Source organism: Chrysemys picta, chromosome 6 (assembly GCF_011386835.1).
Source record: "Chrysemys picta bellii isolate R12L10 chromosome 6, ASM1138683v2, whole genome shotgun sequence".
Lineage (NCBI taxonomy): Eukaryota > Metazoa > Chordata > Testudines > Emydidae > Chrysemys > Chrysemys picta.
The window spans coordinates 76,690,519-76,716,407 of NC_088796.1; the positions used below are offsets into that span (position 1 = coordinate 76,690,519).

At 40.4% G+C, this 25,889-nt stretch overlaps 2 protein-coding genes across 10 annotated transcripts in view; one reads left to right on the forward strand and one right to left on the reverse strand.

The window, feature by feature from the left end:
- The window catches only part of SNX24 (sorting nexin 24), a 131,661-nt gene extending 126,393 nt beyond the window's left edge, over positions 1-5,268 (forward strand). For 6 of the 8 annotated variants that reach the window (XM_042854635.2, XM_065599280.1, XM_042854632.2 and 3 more), the window contains 2 exons: positions 4,296-4,362; positions 4,716-5,268. In XM_042854635.2, coding sequence (XP_042710569.1) covers positions 4,296-4,362; positions 4,716-4,815 — 167 coding nt within the window. In that variant the 3' untranslated portion in view covers positions 4,816-5,268. Of the gene's footprint in view, positions 1-4,295 lie in introns of all 8 variants that reach the window. The other 2 variants (XM_065599284.1, XM_005305151.5) reach the window with 1 other exon arrangement.
- A 2,634-nt stretch (positions 5,269-7,902) lies between these two features.
- On the reverse strand, positions 7,903-18,818 carry PPIC (peptidylprolyl isomerase C). Of its 2 annotated transcripts, none has more exons than XM_005305152.4 (5): positions 18,528-18,818; positions 14,792-14,905; positions 14,015-14,108; positions 11,534-11,718; positions 7,903-9,053 (listed from the first exon to the last, which is right to left on the reverse strand). In XM_005305152.4, the coding sequence occupies exons 1-5, from the start codon at positions 18,675-18,677 to the stop codon at positions 8,928-8,930; spliced, it is 669 nt and encodes a 222-aa protein (XP_005305209.2). In that variant the 5' UTR covers positions 18,678-18,818; the 3' UTR covers positions 7,903-8,927. The 2 variants fall into 2 exon arrangements, with proteins under 2 accessions (XP_005305209.2, XP_023964873.1); XM_024109105.3 differs by lacking the exon at positions 18,528-18,818 and adding an exon at positions 17,357-18,424.
- Between the last annotated feature and the right edge of the window lie 7,071 nt (positions 18,819-25,889).

A 25,889-nucleotide genomic window follows, 5' to 3' on the forward strand; every position in this document is an offset into this window, starting at 1 on the left:
CCGGGCAAATTAATCATTAAACACACTTGCTTTTAAACCCTGTATTATATTTACAAAGGTACACTCACCAGAGGTTCCTTCTCCAGCTTCATGGTCTGGGAGCCCGCCTTGGGAAGGTTGGGAGGGTATTGGCTCCAGGGTGATGAACAGTTCCTGGCTGCCGGGGAGAAGGGATTCTCCGCTTGCCTGCTGTGCGCTATCCTCAACCACCTCCTCCTCCTCATCTTCCTCATCTTCAAACTCCTCATCCCTGTTGTGTGAGACTCCCCCCTTGTCGGTGTCCACGGACAGTGGTGGGGTAGTGGTAGGGGCCACTCCCAGAATTGCATGCAGCTCACCATAGAACCGGCATGTATAGGGCTCTGACCCAGAGCGACCGTTTGCATCCTTTGTTTTTTGGTAGGCTTGCCTCAGCTCCTTACCTTTCACGTGGCACTGCTGTGTGTCCCTGTTGTAGCCTCTGTCCATCATGCCCTTGGAGATTTTGGCAAATATATTGGCATTTTGTCTTTTGGAACGGAGTTCTGCCTGCATGGATTCTTCTCCCCATACAGCGATCAGATCCAGTACCTCCCGTTTGGTCCATGCTGGAGCTCTTTTGCGATTCTGGGACTCCATGGTCACCTGTGCTGATGAGCTCTGTATGGTCACCTGTGCTGATCAGCTCGCCACGCTGGCCAAACAGGAAATGAAATTCAAAAGTTCCCCGGGGCTTTTCCTGTCTACCTGGCCAGTGCATCTGAGTTGAGAGTGCTGTCCAGAGCGGTCACAATGGAGCTCCCGAAGGCCAATACCATCTAATTGCATCCACACTACCCCAAATTCAACCCAGCAAGGTTGATTTTAGCTCTAAACCCCTCGCCAGGGAGGAGTACAGAAGTCGATTTTAAGAGCCCTTTAAATCGAGAAAACAGGCTTGGTTGTGTGGACGGGTGCAGGGTTAAATCGACCTAATGCTGCTAAATTCGACCTAAACTCGTAGTGTAGACCAGGGCTCAGAGACCAACTTGGGCTTGTGACCTGCACTATGGTGCTAAAAATAGCAGTGTAGATGTTCCCACTTGAGTTAGAATATGGACTCTGAAACCTGGTGAAAGGGTGGGTCTCAGAACCTGAGCAGGAATGTCTACATTGCTATTTTTAGCACTGTAGTGCAAGCCTTAGTCTGTAGACCTTGTCTCTGAAGATACGTCTACAGTACATGCTTCTTTTGGGAACATGTAGTGTATACATGCACACAACCCTCCTAGCATGGGTATAAATAGAAGAGTAGCCGGTGAGGCACAGCTTAGGTAAGTAAAGACATGCCTCAAATGTTGGGGTATGTACACAAGTACATACCCTATATGGCTCTCCTAACCCATGTCTCCCTGTCTACACTGCTATTGTTAGCAGTGTAGTGTCCCGCTTGCACCCCTGCTCTTGGAGTCTTTCTCCACCACAGGAAAAGATTCCAGTAGGGGGAAAAGGTTCTGGCAGGGGGGAGGCAGTGGGGAAAGGCTTGAGCAGCTCCCTGCTGCCAGAGCCCTTCTGCACCGCAGGGAAAGACTCCAGGAGAGGGGAAAGGCTCTGGCAGGGGGGTTCCCGTGCTCCTCCCCCTGCCAGAGCTTTTCCTTGCTGCAGTGAGAGGCTCGTGCCAGCAAGGAGCTGCTGAAGCCTTTCCCTGATAATTCCTGGCTGCTGGAGTCTTTCACTGCGGCATATAGCTACACATACACACCAAAGTTGGTGCTGTGTAGTCTAGTGTACATGTAGCCTGAGACTCACTGCTATGGGATTTTTTTTTGTTTTTTTGCCGTGTAGTCATATCTTCTGACCTCAATCCTGCAAACATGTACATATGCTTCATTAAGCATGTGGGTAGCCCCACTGACTGCATTGGGTCAGGAAATCAATAGAGCTTCTCACATGCTTAAAGTTAAGCATTTGTGTAACCATTTGCAGGATTGGTGCTTTAATTGGCAAAAATCATCCCTGAGGAGCTGTATATTCTAAACCGCACCAAGAACTGTTGGTTGCTTCTTTGTAGAGGTTTCTTACTTCTCTGGAAGAGGGAGGAAGTCTTTCTCAGTTCTTCCACATTTGCTTCCATTTCTCTCATTCATGAAAAGGAACCCTGAGCAAGTAAGGTGTCTTATATTGTCCAAACTCCCTAATTAATTTGAATTTGAAGATTCTTGCAGAAGGTTGGCTTGTAAACCAGAGGACAATCTCCTATGTCTTATATCAACCAACAGTAAAAATATTAAATTGGCACTTTTTATATACTTAACTTTATAGCACATAATGACATAGTTCTATGTTGAACTCAAATCTATATCAGCACTGGATTTTAATCTTGTTATTAGGGAGATTTTTAAGATTGCCTAAAGGATTTTGGATCACAAGTCTTGACTTTGACTCATTGTTGCATAAAGCATGTAATGTTGGTTTAACTCTATGAACACATCATTCTTCATATAAGATGGGTTCTCTTCTTTTAATTAAAAAAGTGCAAAATATCTATTACCTACAAAGTTGAAAGGGGTTTTAAAAGGACCAGAATCTAAAATACTAGCCTAATAGACCAAATTGCTAAAGTTCCTTTTGTAAAAGTTGAATAATAGTCCTAAACTTGCTGTATCTTCATGGAAAATTGGTCTAATGGTGATGTCTAAAGCCAAGCATTTTCAAAAGTGCCTATAGGATTGTTTCAATGTGTTTACATGCTAGAGTTAAAATGATATGGTAGATGCTTTATGCAACAAAGCCTCGAAGTGAGTCTGACACTGTAAAATGGTATCGTTTTATAAAATCAATAACAATTTCCCCATATGTACTGTATGTCATGTATATAATAGAACTAGCAGAAAAACAGGTTTCTGAAACTTCAGTGTTCAATTTAGAGTGAAACCACTGGATCACGTTTGCCATGTGTATTCTAATACTGCTAATAACAATATTGTGGAATTATCCTAGAAAAGTGATTTGAGTGTGCAGAGTTTTCAGGACTTGTGGAATCATTATTGGCCTCAAAATGTCAGAGTGATTTGTAATAATTCGTGATCCACCATCAGAAATCAAGAGAATCGCTCATATACTGCTTATTGAAAAGGTTTCGGTTAGTCATACATTCACCTAAAAATATCCTTAAGTCTATTGGTCAAAGCTATAACAATCAAATTAATTTATTAGTAATTTTACACTGCTGGTACTCAGAGATTTATAATACATTATTTGCAAAAAAATCCTAATCTATTTGATGACCCTTAAATTATTAATGGGCACAACCCAATTCCCATTAAAGTCGACTATCATCTTTCCACTGAATTTAATGGGAGTTGAATTGGCCCTATATGCGTATCTGTAGGCTGGTGGCTGAAGGAGAAACTTACTTTGGAAGTGTGAAGCATCATACCAGAAATAATCTGTGGATGTTTATTCAGCTGTATCTTCTGAGTTTAACCCACCTCTTAGTTTGTTGGCACTGCAAGTTTGAAACTCAATTTTAAGCAATAATGTAAGATGGAGTGAGAAATTCTGACTCTTACTGTCAAAGACAGTCACTCTAGTTTAGACAGGTAGGAGTTAATACATTTGGAGAATATTTTTCTTTTAATAACACATAGACTTCCTGCCTCTGTGTGGATCTATTACTTTCTTTTGTCAGGTAATCTGTTTCAATTTTATTTATGGAGGTAAATTTAACATGAAAAAATGGTGCTGGTTTCCTTTGCATTTGCACTGAAAATATTTTGTGTGTATGGGTTGCTCCCCTTCAAATTTGATGGGATGACTTTTTGTAAGGAACTTGCCCTTTTATGTTGAATAGCCAGTCTACAATCTCACTGCTCTTGAGAAGCTTCTATGATGGCACAGGCATCTTCAAGTCCACTTGGACTAAACGTTGCTATAAACTACAATGGAAAAACTGCTGTAAAGTATTCCCAGTAGCAATCTTGGAATTCCTTCAAGTATATTGAGATTTTGTTAGAAATTGAATTGCCAGTGTAATCCATCTTCCTTGTGAGAAAAGATTCAGATAAAGAGCTGGAGTCTAGCAGCATTAAGTATTAGAACATCCCTTTAAATCAATAAGCTACAAATCTGGCAGCGCATTTATGCAATGCCCTATGCTATACTAAAGTGGCTTTAGTGCTGAAACAGCATTACTAATAGTACATTCCCAACAGGGATAAACACTATAGTGATGCAATATCCTAAATTATACTAGTCCTTGCCTTGTTATATTCCACAAAAGCATTTATATGGTATTGACATACATAAGAAAGCAGTTTTTCTTTTCTGTTTTTCAGATGACTTTCCAAATGTAGTTATTGAAGGAGTTCTCCATGGGATATTTTATCCTCATCTACTGCCCAGGTAGAAGTGGTGCGTGGATAGAAGAAATTAAAGCAAGTCTTGTCAAGGAAATTTACGTAACACAATTCTGTGATGTGATACCAATTCTAAGAGGCAAAAGTCACCACCTTAGTTTAATTTCATACATTATAGCTTTTAAAATCAGTGTCACTACAGTTTGTGCTTTTAAAAAAAAATAGATAAGCTGAAAACCTGTTTCCATATTTAAACTAATGTATATACATACTCTAATATTTAATACTAAAAGATGACAGTCATACACTGAATTACACTAATCTTTGAAAAGAATTAAAAGCTTTACTAATATTGCTTTTTTTTTAATTACAAATTACACTAATCCTTTTTTATATTAGTTCCAGTGCATTACCCATTGCTGGCAAGGAATGCATTGAAAGTGCTGGCACTGAAGACAGTAAGAGAGAGACTACAATTTTAAAAAATGCAGTTGCTTAACTGGAAATTAAATGCAACTTAAAAGTATTGTATTAGTATTCTAAAGGTAAATATTTCAAATCTAAACCTTAATGTTTAGGTAGAACAGTGTCAAGTTTTGTGTGAGAGGGAGTTTCCACCATCTGCAATGTAGCTTTGTTTCAGGATGTTGGTTGTAGAGAACTCCTATGGCATTCTAACCACCTGACGTTTGGCATGACATTTATGGTAACAACCTCATTCAGTTGTTACTTCTAGTGTGTGTTTAATTTCCAAGCCAATTTACACTCTGTGTTTAATATCTTATATTTTGCGAACCACAGTTTACACCACCTTTTGGTGAGGTCAAGCAAGGATATAATTTACTACTAAAATAACTAAAAATTGATTGTGTGTTCAGACGAACTTGAAATTTGTTATGTCCATTACTGGATATTGCACTGTAAAATAAACTACTAGAACATGCACACAGGAGCATATGAACTGTGAATGTATCATTTCTACTCTAAAGGGCACATTTCAAAGCTTCTTACTACAGCTATTTCTCCCACAACTTGCCCCCGCCCCCAAACACTGGAAGAGTGAGAAAATGTTTAACCTTATTATTAGCAGTTTTCAGCACCATCCCCCTGATATGTTAAGTTTATACAGAAATATGTCTTGAACATCACATTATTCAGTTCTGCTGTATTGCTGCTTCATTAATATAATATATAAATAATTCATAGGGCTAACTGGAGTAAAGGACTTTTCAGCACAAGTCGTCATGGCAGAATTGGGCCCTAACATAGCAGTGTAGTCCTGAGGGAGCAATAGTGCCTCCTGCCAAACACTAAACTGATTTTGAAGCTGTTTTGATGATTGATGCGACAGTGTAAGATTTGGGGACTTAGGTATGTGCAAAGCTGTCACTTTCTACCAGGCTTGAAAATATAATCTGAAATCAGACTATTGGCTATTCATAAATACAAGTATAAGTCCTATGAAGCACCTTGTGCATCTCAAATTGAGAATTTACTCTTAACTGTGATCCAAACGATCTCTCTTGTGATGTGAATCACAGATATATAAAAGAATCCTCAGTGGCTGTAGTAAGTACTGAACTGTCAGTACTCCTCATGAGCATAGAACTTAGCAGCTTCTGATTTAGAGACAAAAGTATTACCTGCTATGCCATACTGATAATTTTGTATCTTGATTCATTCTCTCTGTTAAAGTAGATTTACAGCACAGCTCACAATAGACATTTGTATCTTACGATTAAAACTAGGGCTGTCAATTGCCATTAACTGGAAACAAATGAATGCAATTAAAAAAAAATATTGTAATTAATGACCGTTTTAATTGCACTGTTAAACAATAATAGAATACCAATTTCAATTTATTATATTTTTGATGTTTTTCTACATTTTCAAGCACACCTCTACCTCAATATAACGCTGTCCTCGGGAGCCAAAAAATCTTACCGTATTATAGGTGAAATCGCGTTATATTGAACTTGCTTTGATCCACTGGAATGCGCAGTCCCCCGTCCCCGTCCCCCGGAGCACTGCTTTACCGCGTTATATACGAATTCATGTTATATCGAGGTAGAGGTGTATATTGATTTCAATTACAATAGAGAATACAAAGTGTATAGTGCTCACTTTATATTTTTGATTTAAAGTATTTGCACTGTAAAAAACAAAAATAGTATTTTTTCAATTCGCCTCATGCAAGTACTGTTGTGAAATCTCTTTATCATGAAAGTGCAACATACAAATGTAGATTTTTTTTGTTACATAAATGCACTCAAAAACAAAACAATGTAAAACTTTAGAACCTACAAGTCCTCAATTACTAAGCCAAACAAGCTTGTTTACATTTACAGGAGATAATGCTGCCCGCTTCTTATTTATAGTGTCACCTGAAAGTGAGAGAACAGGTGTTCACGTGGCACTTTTGTAGCCGGCATTGCAAGGTATTTACATGCCAGATATGCTAAACATTCGTATGCCCTTTCATGCTTCACCCACCATTCAAGAGGACGTGCTTCCATGCTGACGACACTCGTTAAAAAAATAAAGCATTATTTCAATTTGTGACTGAACTCCTTGGTTTTAACTGCATTCTGCCATAAGTTTCATGTTATAGCAGTCTCGGAGAACAACCCAGCACATGTTGTTCGATTTAAGAACACTTTCTCTGCAGATTTGACAAAACATAAAGCAGGTACCAATATGAGATTTCTAAAGATAGCTACAGCAGTCGACCCAAGGTTTAAGAATCTGAAGTGCCTTCCAAAATCTGAGAGGGATGAGGTGTGGAACATGCTGTCAGAAGGCTTAAAAGAACAACACTCCGATGCGGAAACTACAGAATCCGAACCACCAAAACAGATAATCAACCTTCTGTTGGTAGTATCTGACTCAGATGATGAAAATAAACGTGTGTCAATCCGCACTGCTTTGGATCATTATTGAGCAGAACCCGTCATCAGCATGGAATCCTGTCCTCTGGAATGGTGATTGAAGCATGAAGGGGCATACAAATGTTTAGCTAAACTGGCACGTAAATACATTGCGACGCTGGCTACAACAGTGCCATGTGAACGCCTGTTTTCACTTTTAGGTGACACTGTAATTAAGAAGCGGGCAGCATTATCTCCTGTAAATATAAACAAGCTTGTTTGTCTTAGTGATTGGCTGAACAAGAAGTAGGACTCAGTGGACTTGCAGGCTCTAGGTTTTACATTGTTTTATTTTTGATTGCAGTTATGTAAAAGAGAACTCTACATTTGTAAATTGCACTTTCACAAGAAAGAGATTGCAATAAAGTACTTGTGTGAGGTGAACTGAAAAATACTATGTCTTTTGTTTATCTTTTTATAGTGAAAATATTTGTAACCAAAAATAAAGTGAGCACTGTACACTTTGTATTCCGTGTTGTAATTGAAATCAATATATTTGAAAATGTAGAAAATATCCAAAAATATTTAAATAAATGGTTGTGATTAAAACTGCTATTCATCACAATTATTTTGTTAATCTTGCGATTAATCGCAATTTTTTAAGTGTTTGACAGCACTATTTAAAACACATTGTCAAAATTAAGGAAAAAACAATTTACTTCATATTCCAAAAAAGTTTAATATTGCATACATATATAGCTCATCAAAAATTCCATATAACAATCTTTAATTGAGCCTTTGTATATACCTTGTTTAAAAACTATCAAATTTGTTTTGTCTGCTAGCAATAGCCGGGCAGGGTTACAAAAATTCAAGTCTAAAGTGCAGTCGCTTTAGCTTTTAGAAAACCTTTTAGTTGAAAACTTTGGTTTCCTTCTGGTATGCATGGCATGGATTGCTGTGCACATAAAATCCATCATGCATTAAGAGAAGGATCCTTTTTAAAATGAGTTACTATAACCACAGTTTATTATACAAAGTGATCTGCTCTGTCTTGGCTAAATCTTGTATTTAATATAGCCTTTATCTGGAAACGGGAACAACTTGATCCTGCACTTTCAGGAGATGGATTTGAACTGATAAGCCACTTGCATCTCTAGTATTGTGACCTTATCTCTAGAAAAGCTGCACCAATGTGTATTTAGTAGAGCCCGTTGAGATTTTTCACCTAGAATTATTTTGATGCAAAATGGCTTTTTTTCCAAAAACGTTTTTGAAAAATATATCATTGAAATCAAATTCTGCTTTTCACAAAATTTTGCATGATTTTACTAAAATTCTTACATAAATCATTTGAAAATTTGTTTATCAAAGATCTGGTTTTCAGTATATACGGATTTCAAGGAAAATGCCAGTAACAACTGTGGAAAATTTCATGACAAAACAGAAAATGAAACCATGTTCAAACACTGCAAAATGAAAACAATTTTTCATGATTTTCGACCAGCTCTAGGTTTTAGTGACATGTCCCTTATATTTAAAAAAGTGCTGGTTCCCTGAAGTTTCAACATAAATACATAGAAGCTTTGCACATCTTACAACTGCTGAGTTTACTGCATTGTTTGCCGACAGCATTGAGCATTTATATGGAAGAAGTCACTGGATAATTTTTATCTGCACCCAAATTTTATCCCCAAAAGAAAAAGCCATTATATTTTCTCTTCCAGGGTAGCTGTTGAGTTCATCAATCCTCTACTTCAACTACAAATGGTTCTTTTACAGCTATTTTGCCACTGTTCACGATCACACAGTCTTGAAGAGGGCGGTCATGTTCATCTGTCTGCTGAAGTTCTACAGCGTGCACCACAGACTATTAAAACAAAACACTTACATTTAGTAAAGAAAACAAGGTTTGCTAACATCCAACACAAGGCAAAAGACTAAGTGACCTTAGCATAAAAATAAATTTTCTGCAGCTTTTCTACTTGGATCTTTTCCTGCTTAGTTCCTATTACTCCTGAGAGCATTCTGCACCAAAAAAATGAAAAATGCCGCACACAATCTTTTAAAATTCTGCAAATGTTATTTGTCAAATAAATGTGGAGGCTCCAGTGTGGCACTGGGGAACACAGGCCATTGGCTGCACAGATATGGGAGATCACTGTGCAGCTCCCCCCTCCGGGACATAGACTCACTAGTGAGGCTGTACCCAACCCTGACACAGCGCAAGGACCGGGCCTGCCCGTGAAACACCCCAGGGCCCTGCCTCTCTGTGCCCGGTGCACCAGGTGTGAGCAGGCAGGCTCAGCAAGGCAAGATCCAAATATGGAGGAGCTTAGTGGGGGGGGGGATCCAGGTGTAGGTTGAGAGGGTTCTGTGGAGCAATCTGGGTGCGAGTGACTCAGTAGGGGATCTGGGTGCACAGAGCCTTGGGGAGGGTTCTGGGTGTAATGGAACTCTGCAAGGGGATACAGGTGAAGGTGGTTGGGGCTCAGCAGGGAAGGGTGGGTGTGTGGAGGGGGTGAGGCTCGGTGGAAGGGTCTGGGTATGAGGGGATCTGGATGCATGGGGCTTGGGAAAATGGGAGAGCATTTCCCTACACAGTGATCCCTCCCCCTGCAGCTGAAGAGCAATAGGTGCAGGAAGTATGGGGTGTGGAGAGTTTGCAGAGCTTCCTCCAGTCAGGGGAGAAATCTGGAAGTAGGTCTGACACAGCCCCGAATGCCATGCAGGAGAAGAGGAAGTCCCGTCCTCTCCAGCCCAGCCGGTACTAGCAGCTGAGCCCGGCGCAGGGTAGGAGCCAACAGTTGGGTCTTTCCCAGTCCTGTTCCCTGCCCCACTGTGATTTACCTCTCTACCAGCTGTCCTGGGCACCTGAAACTGAATACTGCTGGGGAGGGTCTCATGACCGCTCTTGGGATTTCCCTTTGCTTCCCCGTCAGAAAGACATTTTTCTGCGGAGAAGCAAAGAAATCTGCAGGGACATAAATTCTGTGCATGCGCCGTAGCACAGAATTTCCACAGGAGTAGTTCCCACATAAACTAAGCTAGGCTGGGTGCTTAGATAACAACTCACCATCTAGTAAGAAGCCTGAACTCAAATGCTATGTGGCCTCATATCAAAGATGGACCATTTTTAGGAAAGAAAAAAAAATGTCATAGCAAAGGAGGAACTGAAAATATCCTTACAGCCGATAAAGCTAACAAGCACACATAATTCTATCCATGCTCTATCATCAGTAATTGAATCCCAGGATCATGAAGCTTGCATAGTAATTTTCTTCTAATCAGAAACCCTACTTGTGTATGGAATAATCATACGACTCCTCTCATACTCTATAAATCCTTTCTTACTTACACCAAAGTATTGAGCGAGTATCATGACCGCCACTCAAGTGGGTATGGGAGAACACAAGTCTGAGACCAGGCACATACTTAAAATATTGTTTTGAAGGACCAGAATATAGCTAGGATTATCAGTCATCTGGCCTGAGATGTTTTTGCCAGTTAATGAAGTTCTGATTTAAAATTTACTCTGAATCTGCTAGAAAAGTTTCAACTCCTGTTGTGGCTCTTAAAAGATCAAATGAAATCTTCATGCTCTATATAGAAAATATCTGTAGAATAGGTTCCACATCAGTCTACTTCAAAACAGAGATGAGGAGAGTGGGAAAACAAGATGTTAGGGCAAACTCAAATAGCAGTAAGTGAAGTCAGGTATAGGGTGATACAGCAGTGTTGTGTACAGTATTTAGGCATTTTGTGGTTTTTCACAGTAATCAAGTGTCAATGAAATATTTTGTAACTGTGTACCTAATATTCTGATGTTGTTTGTACATATCTGAATAAATTTATTTTCACTCTAAGATTCCGTACTAGAGCAGACACCACCATTGAGAATATTACCCATTTTTACAAAACTGGGTTGTTAGCTTGAGAAACCAGTAAATTCATTATTAAATGGATAACAAGATTAGTGCAAGAGGAATATGAACTCAGATAGCACTCTCCAATGTAGGACATCCAAAGGTCTGAGGGTTCCAAACACTGTATAATAGCACTGACTACCTGCCACCCAACAAAGGAGTCTGTCAGAAGCAGGCTAGTCACAAGCATCAGGAAATATGAAGGTCAAAGTGACTACTTAGTTTCAATTTCTGCAATGAACATTTGTTGTTTCATAGGACATTTCAAAGTTAAATGCTTTGCATTTCTCTGTCTTGTATACATTATAGATAATAGAGATCAAATTCTGCTGTCAACTATAATGGTATAAATCGGATTTACATTGTTGCAACAGCCAAATTTGGTCAGATCTATCTACTATGATACTATATTTTTTAAACCTACCATTCCATCAATGACTTTGCCAAATACTACATGTTTTCCATCCAGCCAGGAAGGTTTTGTCACAGTGATGAAGAACTGAGAACCATTGGTATCTGGACCAGAATTAGCCATGCTAACCCATCCAATTCCATAGTGCTTGAGTTTAAAGTTCTCATCTGGAAACCTCTCTCCATAGATACTTGTTCCTGTGACACAAAACAAAAGCAGGTTTAGAAATGTACTAGCAGCAAAATAATTAAAGCCATAGAATTAAATTTCCCTTTGGTTCAGAAAGCAGGAAAAACCATACAATTTTTAGTAATTAAGATGATTCAGATGTTGGGTAATCCCATCTCCTCACTGCTACACACACCATAGTAAAGGTGTTCTGATCCAAAACACTTCATATGTACAAAGAACTATCTTTGAAAAACCTACCCATAGACATGGAACAATACTATTTGTTTAGTGACAACTATGTGCTCGGCCCTCTACAATGAGTTTAAACAAGATAATAAGGACTACTGAAAAAAATTAGCCATGTCTTGAGACATTTTTAACATGTAACTTTATAACTGAACCATTCTTTTTCTAACATGAATTACTTTTTTTAAACAATGAGTTCGTTAGGCTAACCCAAATTTAGTTACCATCCATGGGAATTTAATTACAGAAAGACTGCACTGTTCTCTAAAACAGAGAATTTAGAAGGGAAAAAATAATTGGTGTAGGTTTAAATTCCACTGTTATGAGAAAAGAAAGCTATGTGGATCATCTGTCTCTTACTCTGTATGTACAGTGCCTAGCACAATGGGACCCCATTCAGAGCTGGCCCCTAAACACTACTATAATAAACATGATTAAGGGTAATACGGTGAGAAAGTAGACAGTGTTCACTGCATTGCTAGATTGTGTCTTTGGTGCTCTAAACTTTGGCACTTTCCCCTTCCCCACAATCTGTTCCTATGGGTAATCACTAGCACTGTTATGTAGACAACTCAAACTGGGAGTGCTTGGAAGGAGCAGGCAGGCAGGCAAGAAAGTACAGAAAATAGAAGAGGAAAATCTAGAAGAAAGAATGCATCCTACGCAAGAGAGACTGCCCTTTATCAGTTAAGTGCTGGATCCAGAAAAAGCCTGTTCCTGCCACTTCCTGTTGACTGAACTATGTCAATAGCCAGATCATCTGATGTGTTTAAAAAAAAAAAAAAAAAGCCACCAAAGTGGCGCACACTTATTTTCAAATCTATCTCCCACATTTCATCCTTCATTGGTACGAGATGCTCCCCACGTAGACACATTTCAGAAATGAATCCAAGTAGCTAAAGGTGATCGCAGTAACCTGGACATGAAGCTTTTGATCAACTAAGTAGCAGCAGGAAGATGTATGACCATTCTAGTACATCTATTTTAAATGGTTAAAGCAGTTCTCACCCTGAACATTTTCTATCTTCTGCTCAAGAATGTGATTGGCAGAAACAACTTTACTCAATTACAGGAAGAAAAGGATGACTTGGGTACCAATGGGTTAGGATAGAAATTGGCATGAGATGCTGAACAATGCGGAATTTAGTTCCATGCCTCATCCTTTGCAGTCTTAAGGAACTTCTCCCCTAGGAGACTGAGAAGGATGGGAAGTCTACCTTCTACTGGAGCACTGAGCAAGGATCAGTTTTTGGAATTAGATGATCTACATGATCAACTGTAGCGAAGCTTGCAGTGCTGGACCTTGCACTTGCATACCAGCATGCTGTACTATAAGTCAAGTCCAGGATATGAACAAAATTAACATCAAACGTTTTCTCCAAAGACCGAGGGACAGATTCCCCAAGCAGCCTGTACAGCAAAGTGGCAGCATTACTACAGGCCCTGAGGAGAAGGAAGAATAGGGGCAAGAGTGTAGGCTGCATTCAAACTTTCAGGTGGCAAACCTGCTATATAGTAATCTCATCCTCTAGAATGTGAATACAGCCCTTATTACTGCTTTTGCACCCTATCTCCCTGCAGATAATACTGCCTTTGTTCAGAGCCACTTAACTGTTTTCCTCAGAAAGTAGTTAAAAAGAAAATACTTGGGGTGGGGACGGGACCAAGAGCAACCCCTTGCCCCACCACATACACAAATAGCATGGATCTCATATATTTGCATTTGCATAAGAATCTTTTTCAAAACCTATACTATTCTCCTAAGCCAGTTGGAGCAGCCCACCATTGTTTTAAAACATTCTCAGCACATACCTTTTTAAGATATATGACCACAGAAAACTGGTCATATTTCAGTTGACATTGTGAAGCTTTAATTGTACATATCATCTGGCAACTAAAGTTTTGGTAGCTAATATCCCATGACTCCTGGATCAGTTGTTTTAAATTCTTCTGTATCTACAATGTCTTTGGCATCCATTTTAGCTCAATTAAATGCTTTGTTCATTCTTTCACTATGCTGAACTTGCATGTAAAGCTGTTAGGAGGAGGAGAGTTGGAGGATAATAAGCATGTTACCTCCAGTTCCATCTCCAGCTGTGAAGTCTCCACCTTGAATCATGAAATCTTTGATCACACGATGAAATTTACTTCCTTTGTACCCATATCCTTTCTAAGAAAAGCAATAAAGCTCCAAATGAGTATATATGCATTTTTGTGCAGGACATTTATCTATGGCAGATGGAAAGAGGCAATCAATCTGAATGTTAGGGTTTCACAGATTATAAACAAAATAAGGGGAAAATCGCAAGAAAAGACTTTGTAATAGGGCACTACCACCACTTTCCAAAATGACAGCAAGACACAAAAATACATGAAGCAAAATAATGTAGGAGGTGGGTGAGTGCTGCTCATGCTATGTTGGGATACCACAGAATAAGGGATGGAAGAAGCATACAATTTCATGATAGTGACAGCAAGTTACAAAATTCTTCCTAATTCAAGAGATCCTTATTTGCTATTCAGATGATCATACCACCCAAATTTACTAGTCCCAACTACAATTTAGGGCTGGATTAAGTTCATAGTTTAAGGACCCAGGTCTGCAGAGGCCTGTGTAATGGCCTGCACAATGAAGTTTTGAGAACAAAGCTGTGAAAGGAGTTTGGGATTATAGGTAGGAGAGATGGGCCCATAAGATGGTTCTCTTACATTACTATCCCTAGAATGAAAAAATTATGGACAATCAACATGGAAAGTTCACAACTGAAATGTCATTTTGTAAAGCCGTACTTTTTCACCTTTTATTCTCCACCCAAACTTGTATGTTGTGTAAAAGAAAGAAAACAAACATACTTCCCCAGTTGCCAGTGCAATGAAGTTCTCAACAGTCTTTGGGACAACTTTTCCAAACAAGCCAATTACAATTCTGCCAACATCTTTCTCTCCGATCTTCACATCAAAGAACACCTGGATATTTTTATGAAGAAAACAAAATTATACAAATATGATAAAAACAGACTAAACTTCGTAAGTATTAAAGCAAATGGCCTTTGGATGGTATTATGTGAATGGAGTTCTAAACAGCATGCACTTTTAAGAAAAACCTCTTAAAGCCACTTTATTTACAAATTATGCAGAAGAACGTGCTAAGCATTGTGAATACCAGTTCTGGAGTTTCATTCATCACTTTAAAATGCTCAGACAGAAAGCTACATAAAGTTACAATACCAATCCTGTAGACATGTTTCTAAGAGCTTTTTTCACAGGTGCCAATACCAAAATGTATCTGAAGATATAACCACAGTTTGTTGGTAAAGATATGCCCACTTTTAGCATTCATGAATACCCAGGTAGGGGGAAAGTTTTAAACAACCAATACTGCTATTCAGATATATGGACAACAACGGGGAATTACAATACAGGGATTCTCAAAAGCCAGTTTTCCATCCACTTGGAGGTAAGCATATACCCACTTACACTAAAGGTGGCACTATTTAGATCACTGAAAGCAATTGGTCATCTAGACAAAAGTGTACACAATGTAGTTTATTTGGCTAATTAACGGTGAGAATTATTTTCTGTTAGAAGCCAGTTGCCTTGCTAAACACAAGTTTAGAAGTCTGCCTAGAGAAATAAACATGTTGACTTGAAGTTGGACATCTCACTTCATAGAATCTGCAGTGTAAGAATGTTTCTATAAAATCACTTGAAGAAGGCTAATGAGTTAGAGTATTTTAATGCAGTTCAGACTCTATTAATCAATTTTATTTGAATATGCAGATATTCTAAAGGGATTAAAAATAGGAATAACTGTCAGAAAGTGAGATCTCTTTTAACTTCACAAAAATCTAAATAAAGACTGTTGCGCCTGCTAAGAAAACACTGTCCTCTTTCCCGCTCCCCCACCCATGTGTGTGTGTCATACTGTGATGTGGTATTTGATGTTCCTTGTGGCATTCAACAAAATATTATGTGGCCAACAATTTAGCTTGGTAGTGACATTAAATGACCATGGTTTCTTTCCCATGTGAATGGGTCTTTCATTCTCTCCTACTAGCTGTTTCTGTTATATGTCCTGACCTTACATGGGCTTTTGAATATGATGGTTGACTATGATTACAGAAATGTCCAAAGGGCGGATGGGAGGGGGCGGGGAAACTTTGGTCCACCTAGTCCATTTTCTTGCCACTTGGCATGAACACCCTAGTTTCTGGATGTATCTAGAATTATTATTCAATATTAGTTAGAGAGCAGATTTTCAGAACGGTGCCCATGAAAACCGGGGTGTGTTTGCACACTTGTCTGAATCTGGCCCTAAGACAAATTTAAGAAAAGGGAGAATTTTTTATCTCCTGTTCCAATGACCGCCCTCAATTATCTATTTCACATTTGTTTCTGATCACCATGGAGTAGAAATCCTGTCTATCCTTCAGCTCTTACAGAATTTTTTTAAGGAAGCACAAATGTATCATACAATGAAGTACACCAGTTCCAACAGGTGTGAGCCTCCTGAGACATCCACACGGCTTGGAACATTCATCTGGTTGTCAGATAGCTCCACTTACCTTCCATCCTACACATGTCTAAGGCAGATTATTTTCTGTTTATGAGGAGGATCTGCAGAACTAATGCAGGGTTCATTGACTGCCTACTGCTTTTAAAGCAACAACAGAGGCCTAGTAAATTAAGATAAATGTTCTCTTAATTTATACCAGAATGTCAGTGTTTTACTACATTTTACATTTGATTCATATCTGGCTGATCTCATAGTACCTGCTTTTCAAGTTTTGGCAAGTAGGGGTAAGAACAGAACAACCTATTCTAACAGAACACAAGGGAGAGATGGCAAAGCAATAAACTGATCCAACTTCCCATACTGCAAGATTTAATAAACAGAGCCCTGGAGGGAGAAGGCAGGGTATGACTGAGCTCTGACTCTCAGATGGTTAAAACACTAGTCGAGTCACTGTAAATGCTAGAAAACAAGTCCAAACAGTACTTCAATGAGGAGTAAAGCATGAATACAATTAAATGTTGTAAAGTTTTTTATAAAATGAATATTATGAAGAGCAGGATATGTTTAGCTAATGAAAGTTTGAATGGTGCAGGTAGCTGCTGAAAGAGGATATTCTGGGACTCATTCGCTAGTTGTTACAAAACTCTTATATAATGGAAATATTAAAATACTCTTAAAGAACTGCAACTGTGTCAAATACCTAAAGGCACCTGGCTCTTCCTCTCATTCCCCATAACTAGTTGAGATGTTGTTGTACCAGTGCAACCTCATGCCGTTATACTCCACTTGCATAATATTTCCACGGAAGGCCAACCACTCGGTAGGAGTCAACATATATGGATAATGAAAACATCCAGTAATATTAATTAAATAAGATACAAAGTAAAATAAACTACTTTTACCTCCATGGTTCAAATCATATATAACCCTCCATGGTTCAAATCATAGGCTAACCACCAACTGATGGAGCTAGGAAAAAGATTCTCCAAGAAGCAAATTATTCCATAATTATCCATTGCAGAGTTTCTTGAATCTTCCTCTGAAGTGCTTGACAATGGTTGAGACAGTGTACTGGCCTAGAGGATTTCTGGACTGATCTGATCCAGAAATTCCTGTGTTTTCCTGGCTCCACTGAAGCAAGAGAGATACCAGGCACTAGTACTAACTCCTGTGTCAATTTTGCTTGTCCACTGCATGTACAAACACATATTCACAGCAGGGAATTGCACTCTTACAATGCTTGACATTAGAAGGGTTCCTGAGAGCAGATCCCAGATGTAAGTTGCCATAGCTTCGTTACCTTCAATGGACTCCCACTGACTTCAGTCTACCCCATGAGAATTTACTCTGTATTCCACCCAGTGCTATGTACTCCCATAGAAATAAGACATTAAAAAGGTAATCTAATCCATAACAACAATATTATGTAGTATTTATCTATCAGGTTTTATAAACATCAACTAATGGATTGGTTAATATTCACAACAGCTCAGTGAAACCAGTAAGTATCATTATCCCCAGTTTATAAACTAGGGAAGATTACATGAGCTGGCTATATAATGAGGAGGCCTTAGACAGAACTTCGGAGTTCCTAGATCCCACTCCTGAGCTCAGCTCCTGCAGGCATTAGAGCATGGACACACTGCACATAGGGTGCATGATCTTAGCACAAATAACCGCTACTAACCACGATCATTCCCTACTTTCCTCCCAACTTTCTTAATCGACAAGACTGGGCTGGATCTCTCTCTCCGCTGTGGAGCTGTGACGCGCTGCAAGAAGTTAGCACTGGTACTACAATCCCTCCCCCATCACATCCAGCTGTTGCTCTGATCGATTTTACAGGTTAAAACACAAAACACCGGGGAGCCCCAGACTGGGGGTGTCTGATCTAGATGCACAGCAGAAGACGGGTTTACACTGAGACAAGGGTCAGCGGTGCAATTCCCCCCTTACCACCCACCCCCCAAGTAGTGTTTAATGGGGGCGGCGCTGGAGAGGGGCTTTGTCCCCAAAGAGGGTCAGCAACCCGCAGCTGGCAGGGCTCCAGCCCCGCCCCTCGGCTGGAGTCACCTTGGCAGTCACGGTGGGTCCCCTCTTCTTGAAGCCCCCAGCCCGCAGGGGCCGCGCCAAGACGCAGAAGCACAACAGGGCCCAGAGAAGGGGCGGCCGGAGCCCTGGGCGGTGCGGAGCCTGCAGCGACCAGGTGGCGGAGCGGCCCATCTCCTGCTGCTATTGCTGCTCCGGGACCGCGGAGGGTGGGACGCGTCTAGGGGCGCCTGCGCCCGGCTCCCGAGCCGGCTCCTCCCGCTGACACCGTGGCGGGGGGCGGGGAAGCCCGGGCCCAGGGCAGCGCGGGAGCGGCGGCGGCCTGGGCGGCAGGCGCGCGGCCAGGCTAGCTGCAGCAAGAGTGCCCCGGGCGGGGGGAAGGCCCCCCTTTTCCCGGAGCCCCGGGACATCCTGCCAGGCTCTGCCCCCGCGTGCGGGGCTGGGCTCGGCTCTCCCTTGGGCTTGCCCCGTAGCACCCACAACGCTGAGGCTCGAGCTGCTGCCTTCTGAGAGAAGGAGCCGGTGGTGCTCGCCCAGCCCTGTAGGTGTGGGAGCCTCTGGCTCCGCTGTGCAACTCAGACCCCGCCTGGAAGAGCCCGGGGGCCCTGCCACGCTGGTGGAGGCGGAGCTCGCGTGCCTGGGTATGGGAGGCCGGATCCTGCACTAGCCCCTGCCCGCTTAGGCTGTGCATGGGCACCGCTGTCTGCCCCAGAGAGTGGAAGCTGCGGCTAGGTGGGATACCTTAGTGCCAAACTGGGCTCTTAGCTGCAGATGCTCTTGTTGAAGGCTGAAAATCTTGTATATAAACCCATTTGTCACGGTATTTGGGGAGGGTTAGGTGCCTTCAGACTCAGCTCTTGGGAGCAGGGAGTGGCTTCTACAATGTGTTTGTACAGCACCCAGCACGGAGTAACCCTGAGCTTGGTTGGGTCTTTAGGTGGTAGGGCTGTATAAAAACGAGTGGTGCTACAGCACAGAATATAGACACGTGATCCATAGCAGGGTTAGGTCTGACATCTGAGTAGAAAGAATAGTACTGTGCTGACCTCCTTAAATTGTAACGCGGAGCCCATACTGCTCCTATCAGGGAATCTGACGGGCTAATCCTGCCATGGACTTCAGTGAGAGATGTGCCTACATATATCTGCGGGCAGAACTTGCTCCAGAGGAATCCTCAGTTTGTGTAGCGTGGTTGAAGTGGTAGAATTTAAGGAGGTATGTCGTTGAAAACTGAGCCTTGTTGTTTGGGGTTATTTTGTTTCTGTTCAGTGTAGTTCTTTGGGAAGATACACAAACATGGAGGTGAAGGAAAATAAAAATTTAAATACAAAAACATTTCCAAAGATTCCTTAGCGTTATATTCTTGGGGGCATTCTCCACCAAAAATTTAAAAATTCTGCAAATTTTATTTGTCAAAATAGCACTACGTAATCACACCAGTTTCAATTATTTTGGTAATTTATTTCACCATGCCTTCCAGCAAGTATGTCTGTAACAATAGACACACACAAAAATTCCCCCAGGAGTATAGAGTTAAAGAAACTCCTATGACTACCCAGTTCCTGTTTCTCTGCCCCCTTCTCCCTCCCCCCCGCCCCCGACCAGTGGGGGTGGGGGGACAGACACCCACAAAATCTCCCCCACAGAGCCCAGCAGTGCCCCCCCAACCAATACACCTGAACCCCTTTCCCCTCTTAGATCCCAGCTGGGAGGCCAGAAACCCACAATCCCTCCCCTCCAGAGCCCAGATGCACCTCCCCTTACCCAGACACCCACCTCCTCCACTCCCCAAACCCAGGGATCCAGAGGTAGAAACAGCCTGATGCTCTGTTCCAGGCTTGCATGGAGTTTCCTGTGCGCTGCCCTCTCCTTCCCTGAGGGCATGCTGGGAACTGCAACTACCAGGAGCCCTCTAGCTCAGAGGTTCTCAAACTGTGGTCCACGGACCTCTGGTGGTCCGCGAGCTCCATTCAGGTAGTCTGTGGATAGTTCCCTCTAAGGTGCGTGCCTGGATGGCTGCACTAATTAGGTGCCTGGACCCTAGAGAAGACACACATGTAAGGTGTACGTAAGGTGTAAGTATGCATCCGAAGAAGTGAGGTTTTTACTCACGAAAGCTCATGCCCAAATAAATCTGTTAGTCTTTAAGGTGCCACCAGACTCCTTGTTGTTTTTGTAGATACAGACTAACATGGCTATCCCCTGATACATGTAAGGTGAGGTGGTGGCCTTGGGGGAATAGGGAGTAGGTGGGAATAGGCAGTGGGGTGAGAAGAGGGGGTGATGGGAATTTGAGACATGCAGGACTGTGGCAGCCAGAGAAAGAGGCAACTTTCCCCAGATCCAGGGCAGCGGCTGCCGGGGAGAGACCCCCCTTCTTCCCAGCCCCAGCTCAGGGGCTGCTGTGGCAGGGGAGGGGGCGCACATCCATCGCATTAGAAAGGTAAGACTACTGATATTAAAATATGAGATGTGTGCTTTTATTTGTAGAACAAAAAACATTAATTAATTTTTTTAAATAACTTTACAATACTTAGCTAATGGTACAAACAATATTTGGAAAGATCATTAAGTGGTCCGCCAAGACCCTCAGCAATTTTCAAGTGGTCTATGGGGAAAACAAGTTTGAAGAACCACTGCTCTAACTCCCTCTCCCTCCCGCCAGCTGTGTCTTCTATGTGCAAACTGGGCTCTGCCAGGTCCAGCAGCCCCTAGTGGTGGCTAGCAGCACTGCACTCCATTTCTGTGGGAGAAAGGAAATTCTGCACTCACAATGTTAATTTCTGCAAAATTCTGCATTGTTCGGTGGTGCAGAGTTCCCCCAGGAGTAGTGTCAGCAAATCACTACAGGGAATGTGTGTAACCTCACACAGCTTCTGGGTGTGGTGTTCTGTCCCATCTAGTGGCAGTGAAACCACTTAGTGAGAGAGAGAAAATGAGTCTGCTTTACAACCTTAACTAACAGCCAGTTGGCTTTTAGCTCATCGGGTTGAGGCTTATACTTTAAGCTCCAAAGGTCCGAGGTTCAATCCTGTCTGCAGACAACAAGGGTCTATTGGCATTACATGTGCACAACTGTATTTGTAGCTGTATGCCTTTCCTTTTAAAGAGGAAAAGGACTGCACCAGAAGCAAGCCATTATATTTATATAGCTCTCCAATTCCATCACCCACCATGACTTCCCATTAGCAGGGATAGAAGCTGGATCCTGCTCCAGCAAATCATTTTAATTATGCCTTTGGCTAGTTTTCTTATCTGATCGGAAACATTTTATATGGTATTCCTCCTGAATATTGATGCCCCTCCTATCTTAGACTTATACTATGTGTCCCAGGAAACTTTGTAGTCTCCAAAGTTTCTGTATCTGAGTAAAAGTGGAAGGCATTCACTAATTTTTTTCTAAATCTTTCAAATGTAATTTCAGATCTCCACTATTAACCCTTCTGCAGCACCTGCTGCTTGATTCTTGATTGTACTAAGACTGTGGTCAGATGGCTAAAGTAAAAAATGTAGTTATCTGGCATGACAGAAAATGTTTATCAGTGACTACAAGGCAGAACTGAATTGTAAAAAAATGATCACATTTATCTGGCCATTTGATCCATTAAACTCCATTTCCTCAGGAAAGGGGAAAACAGTAGTGGCTCAGAATCTGGGGAGCCAGTTTCTCCTAGTAATGCTGCTGGAGGAGCTGCTGTAATCGAGAGCAGGTATCTGAGAGGAATTCATGTGAATTGAAGATTCTGCTGCCTCTGGACCCCTGCAGTGATGAAAGGTGAGAGTGGTTAGAAGGCTCTTGCAGTTTGAAGATAATAGTTGAGTTTGGGGAGTGGGCAGGTGAATGTGAATGACTTACAATTTTTAGGAAAAATCACCACAACAAACTTACTAGCCTAAGTCCTGAGTTTCCAATCTGAACAAGGTGGGTGGACCCTTGCTCTTGTGCAGAGTCCAGGGCTCTTACAGGAGCTTCACCCATGCAGATCAGCTGAGGATTAGAATTCCTAGTGAGCTTCAGTGCATGGGGCAAGACATTTATTTGGTTTGGATTCAGCTTGTTAGTTTTGCTTGTTTCATTGACAAAATGATAACTTGTTAATGTTCGTGTAGGTGGTAATAGTATTCCGTTAATGACACCATTAGGGATAATTCTGCTGCACATGCACAAAAATATTATTAATGTTTAAAAATCAAAGTAAGCTGGAAACTTTACAGTTTCATACATTGGGGGCCCTTTCTGCCAGTGTTCTTTAACCGCGAACAATAATTGAATATGTGCATCTTTTTTATATTGGTGTAAGAAACCCATTGATCCTTAAGAGTTAAGGTTCAACTGACTGCCCTATGTTTGTTATATTATAGAATACTGGGCAATGTGACTTTCTACTGAGTTAGGATTTATGTGGTAATATAACAAAATGTAATACAAAAACTGTACTAGTTTATTACATTGCATAGATATAAAGAACAGTGAGCCATGCCATGTTAGCTTTGTTAGAAGATAGTTAATGTTGAAAAGCGTGTAAACAGATAGCACCAGCTGAATCAATTTCACTACAGAAATATTCCCAATTACACACAAAAGAATTAAAGGTTAAAAATATGGAAAGGATCACTTAAGTCATCCATCTCCTCCATCTTCTTCAACTTACGTTGCTCATTAGTGATATTTATTAATAAAATGTGTTGTTGGCTGTTGGACTTTGAGAAGAATTAAGTTAGTGATGGAACAAGGCTGGATATGTTTTGTCCTTGTTACAATTTTATAGTGGTGGTTGAAAGTATTATTGTCTACTTTTGATGTTAATGTTTTTATGCTTAGATGTGGTTGAGATGAAAGCTGTATGGAGTAAAAGTATTGGGGGGAATTATTGTTCTTTGACTGTAAAAAAAAATCAAGATACATATGTGTGCAAGTGATGAGGAGAATGCTGACAGTACAACAGAAAGAATCTGTACCACCAAGTTTCTATTTGTAGTGTGTGAGTCTGGAAGAACAGAAATATGACTGAATGAAACATTTTTTTCTCAACTTTATTTAATATGCGTGATAAGTAGCTTGTTTCCTATAACTGTTGTGGGCAAAGAAAGGGCAGTGCAATGGATTGGCATGACACTGAAGGAGAAAGGATGGTCTGACCAGCGTGGGCAACATTTCCATACTTTCAGTGTTTAAGTTTCTGTGTCATGTTAGATTTGAGTGGTGAGCTATGTTGTGTTCGTATTATGTATCTGGAAATACTCTAAACTCTTTCATTATACCTTTTAGTATAAGTTTTTTTGCGGAGAGAGAGGTTGCCCAGGTTTTTTAATATTCAAGTGTCTATCATCCATGTACAGAATACTGTTGTAGAAAAAAGAGAGAAATTTGTCTGGACTCTAGATAACATTAGCATAAGATCTAATATTTTAGAGAGATAAAAGAATGAGATGATACAGACTGTTTTAAATTCTCATGGAAATGTTATCACCATCGATGATTCAGCTGAATAACTTTTGAAAGAAGATTAATTTAAACAATGTTTAAAGAGGGGGACTCCTAAAGAAGGCAAAAACCTACGATGCTACATAAAGTTTATTTTCCCCATTTGAAAAGGAGTATTTTTTTTATTGGAAAATTCCTTTCTGGTCCTAACGAGGCATCTATGTAGAATTCCTGGCAATGTATATGTCATGACTATCAAAGTGGCAGTAGATACAAGTCAGGCAAAAAAAAAATGTGATTGGTAGTAATTGTCTGTGGAAAGAAATCAATAATAATATTTAAATTTGTAATGACTAATTTCTGGCATGATTATTCCAAACTAACTCTTAGAGTTCTGTTCCTCCAGGGCTTCCTTCCTGGAAGCCATTCTGTGCAGACAGACCCCTGAGTCTGCAGTCACTGGGGCTTCACACAGCCACAGGAGTCCACCTGCACAAATGAATTTGCAGGATCAAGGTGAAGGTGTGGTGCATTTTAGTTTAAGACCTCAATCCTGTAAACACTCAAGAGAGTAACTTTACACATGATTTAAACAGGACTGCTCACACGTGTCAAGCAACTTGTATGTAAGAGCTCAATCCTGCAAACACACACATGATTTGCTACTGAGGGTAATCCCATTGCAGGATTGGCACCTATATGTTTGCAGGATTGGGCCCTAAATCTTTTTTTCATGAGCACTTTTAATGCCGACCCTGGAATATAAGATTAATGTGTAATCTTCAGTATATTGACTGTATTTTTTTAAAGTTTATATTAGGGCTGTCGATTAATCACAGCTAACTCATGCGATTAACTCAAGAAATTAATTGTGATTAAAAAAACTAATCACGATTAATCGCAATTTTAATCGCGTTGTTAAACAATAGAATACCAATGGAAATTTATTAAATATTTTTTCTACATTTTCAAATATATTTCAGTTACAACACAGAATACAAAGTGTACACAGCTCACTTTATATTTTTTTTACAAATATTTGCACTGTAAAAGTGATAAACAAAAGAAACAGTATTTTTCAATTCACCTCATACAAGTACTGTAGTGCAATCTCTTTACCGTGAAAGTGCGACACCGGCTACAACAGTGCCATGAGAACATCTGTTCTCACTTTCAGGTGACATTGTAAACAAGAAGCGGGCAGAATTATCTCCTGCAAATGTAAACAAACTTGTTTGCCTGAGCGATTGGCTGAACAAGAAATAGGACTGAGTGGACTTGTAGTCTCTAAAGATTTACATTGTTTTATTTTTGAATGCAGGTTTTTTTTTTACATAATTCTACATTTGTAACTTCAATTTTCACGGTAAAGAGATTGCACTACAGTACTTAGGTGAATTGAAAAATGCTGTTTCTTTTGTTTTTTACGGTGCAAATATTTATAATCAAAAATAAAGTGAGCACTGTGCACTTTGTATTCTGTGCTACAATTGAAATCAGTATATTTGAAAATGTAGAAAACACACAAAAATATTTAAATGAATGGTATTCTGTTATTAACAATGTGATTAATCGCATGATTAATCGCAATATTTTTAATCGCGTGATTAATCACGATTATTTTTTTAATCACTTGACAGCCCTAGTTTATGTATCACCTTTGTCCTAAATGTGGGCAGAAGTATTGTTTTGCATATTAACATGTTTTTTCATTGCTAGCATTTTTTAATTGATCAAGGCATATGAAACTATCCAGACAGAAATCCTGTGGGCTATTAAAAGAATACATTTCAACTCGAGTTGGGGGGGGGCACTATGTACTTTGGTTCTTTTGACGATATTTTGTTTGGGTGCTTGTGGTCCTCTAGTGCAATCAGTGAAACATTTAAAAATATAGTTTTCCACTGCTTGACATCCTTCAGTTTAACCAATTGGGACTGGAAAGAGGTGTTTCATAGCAT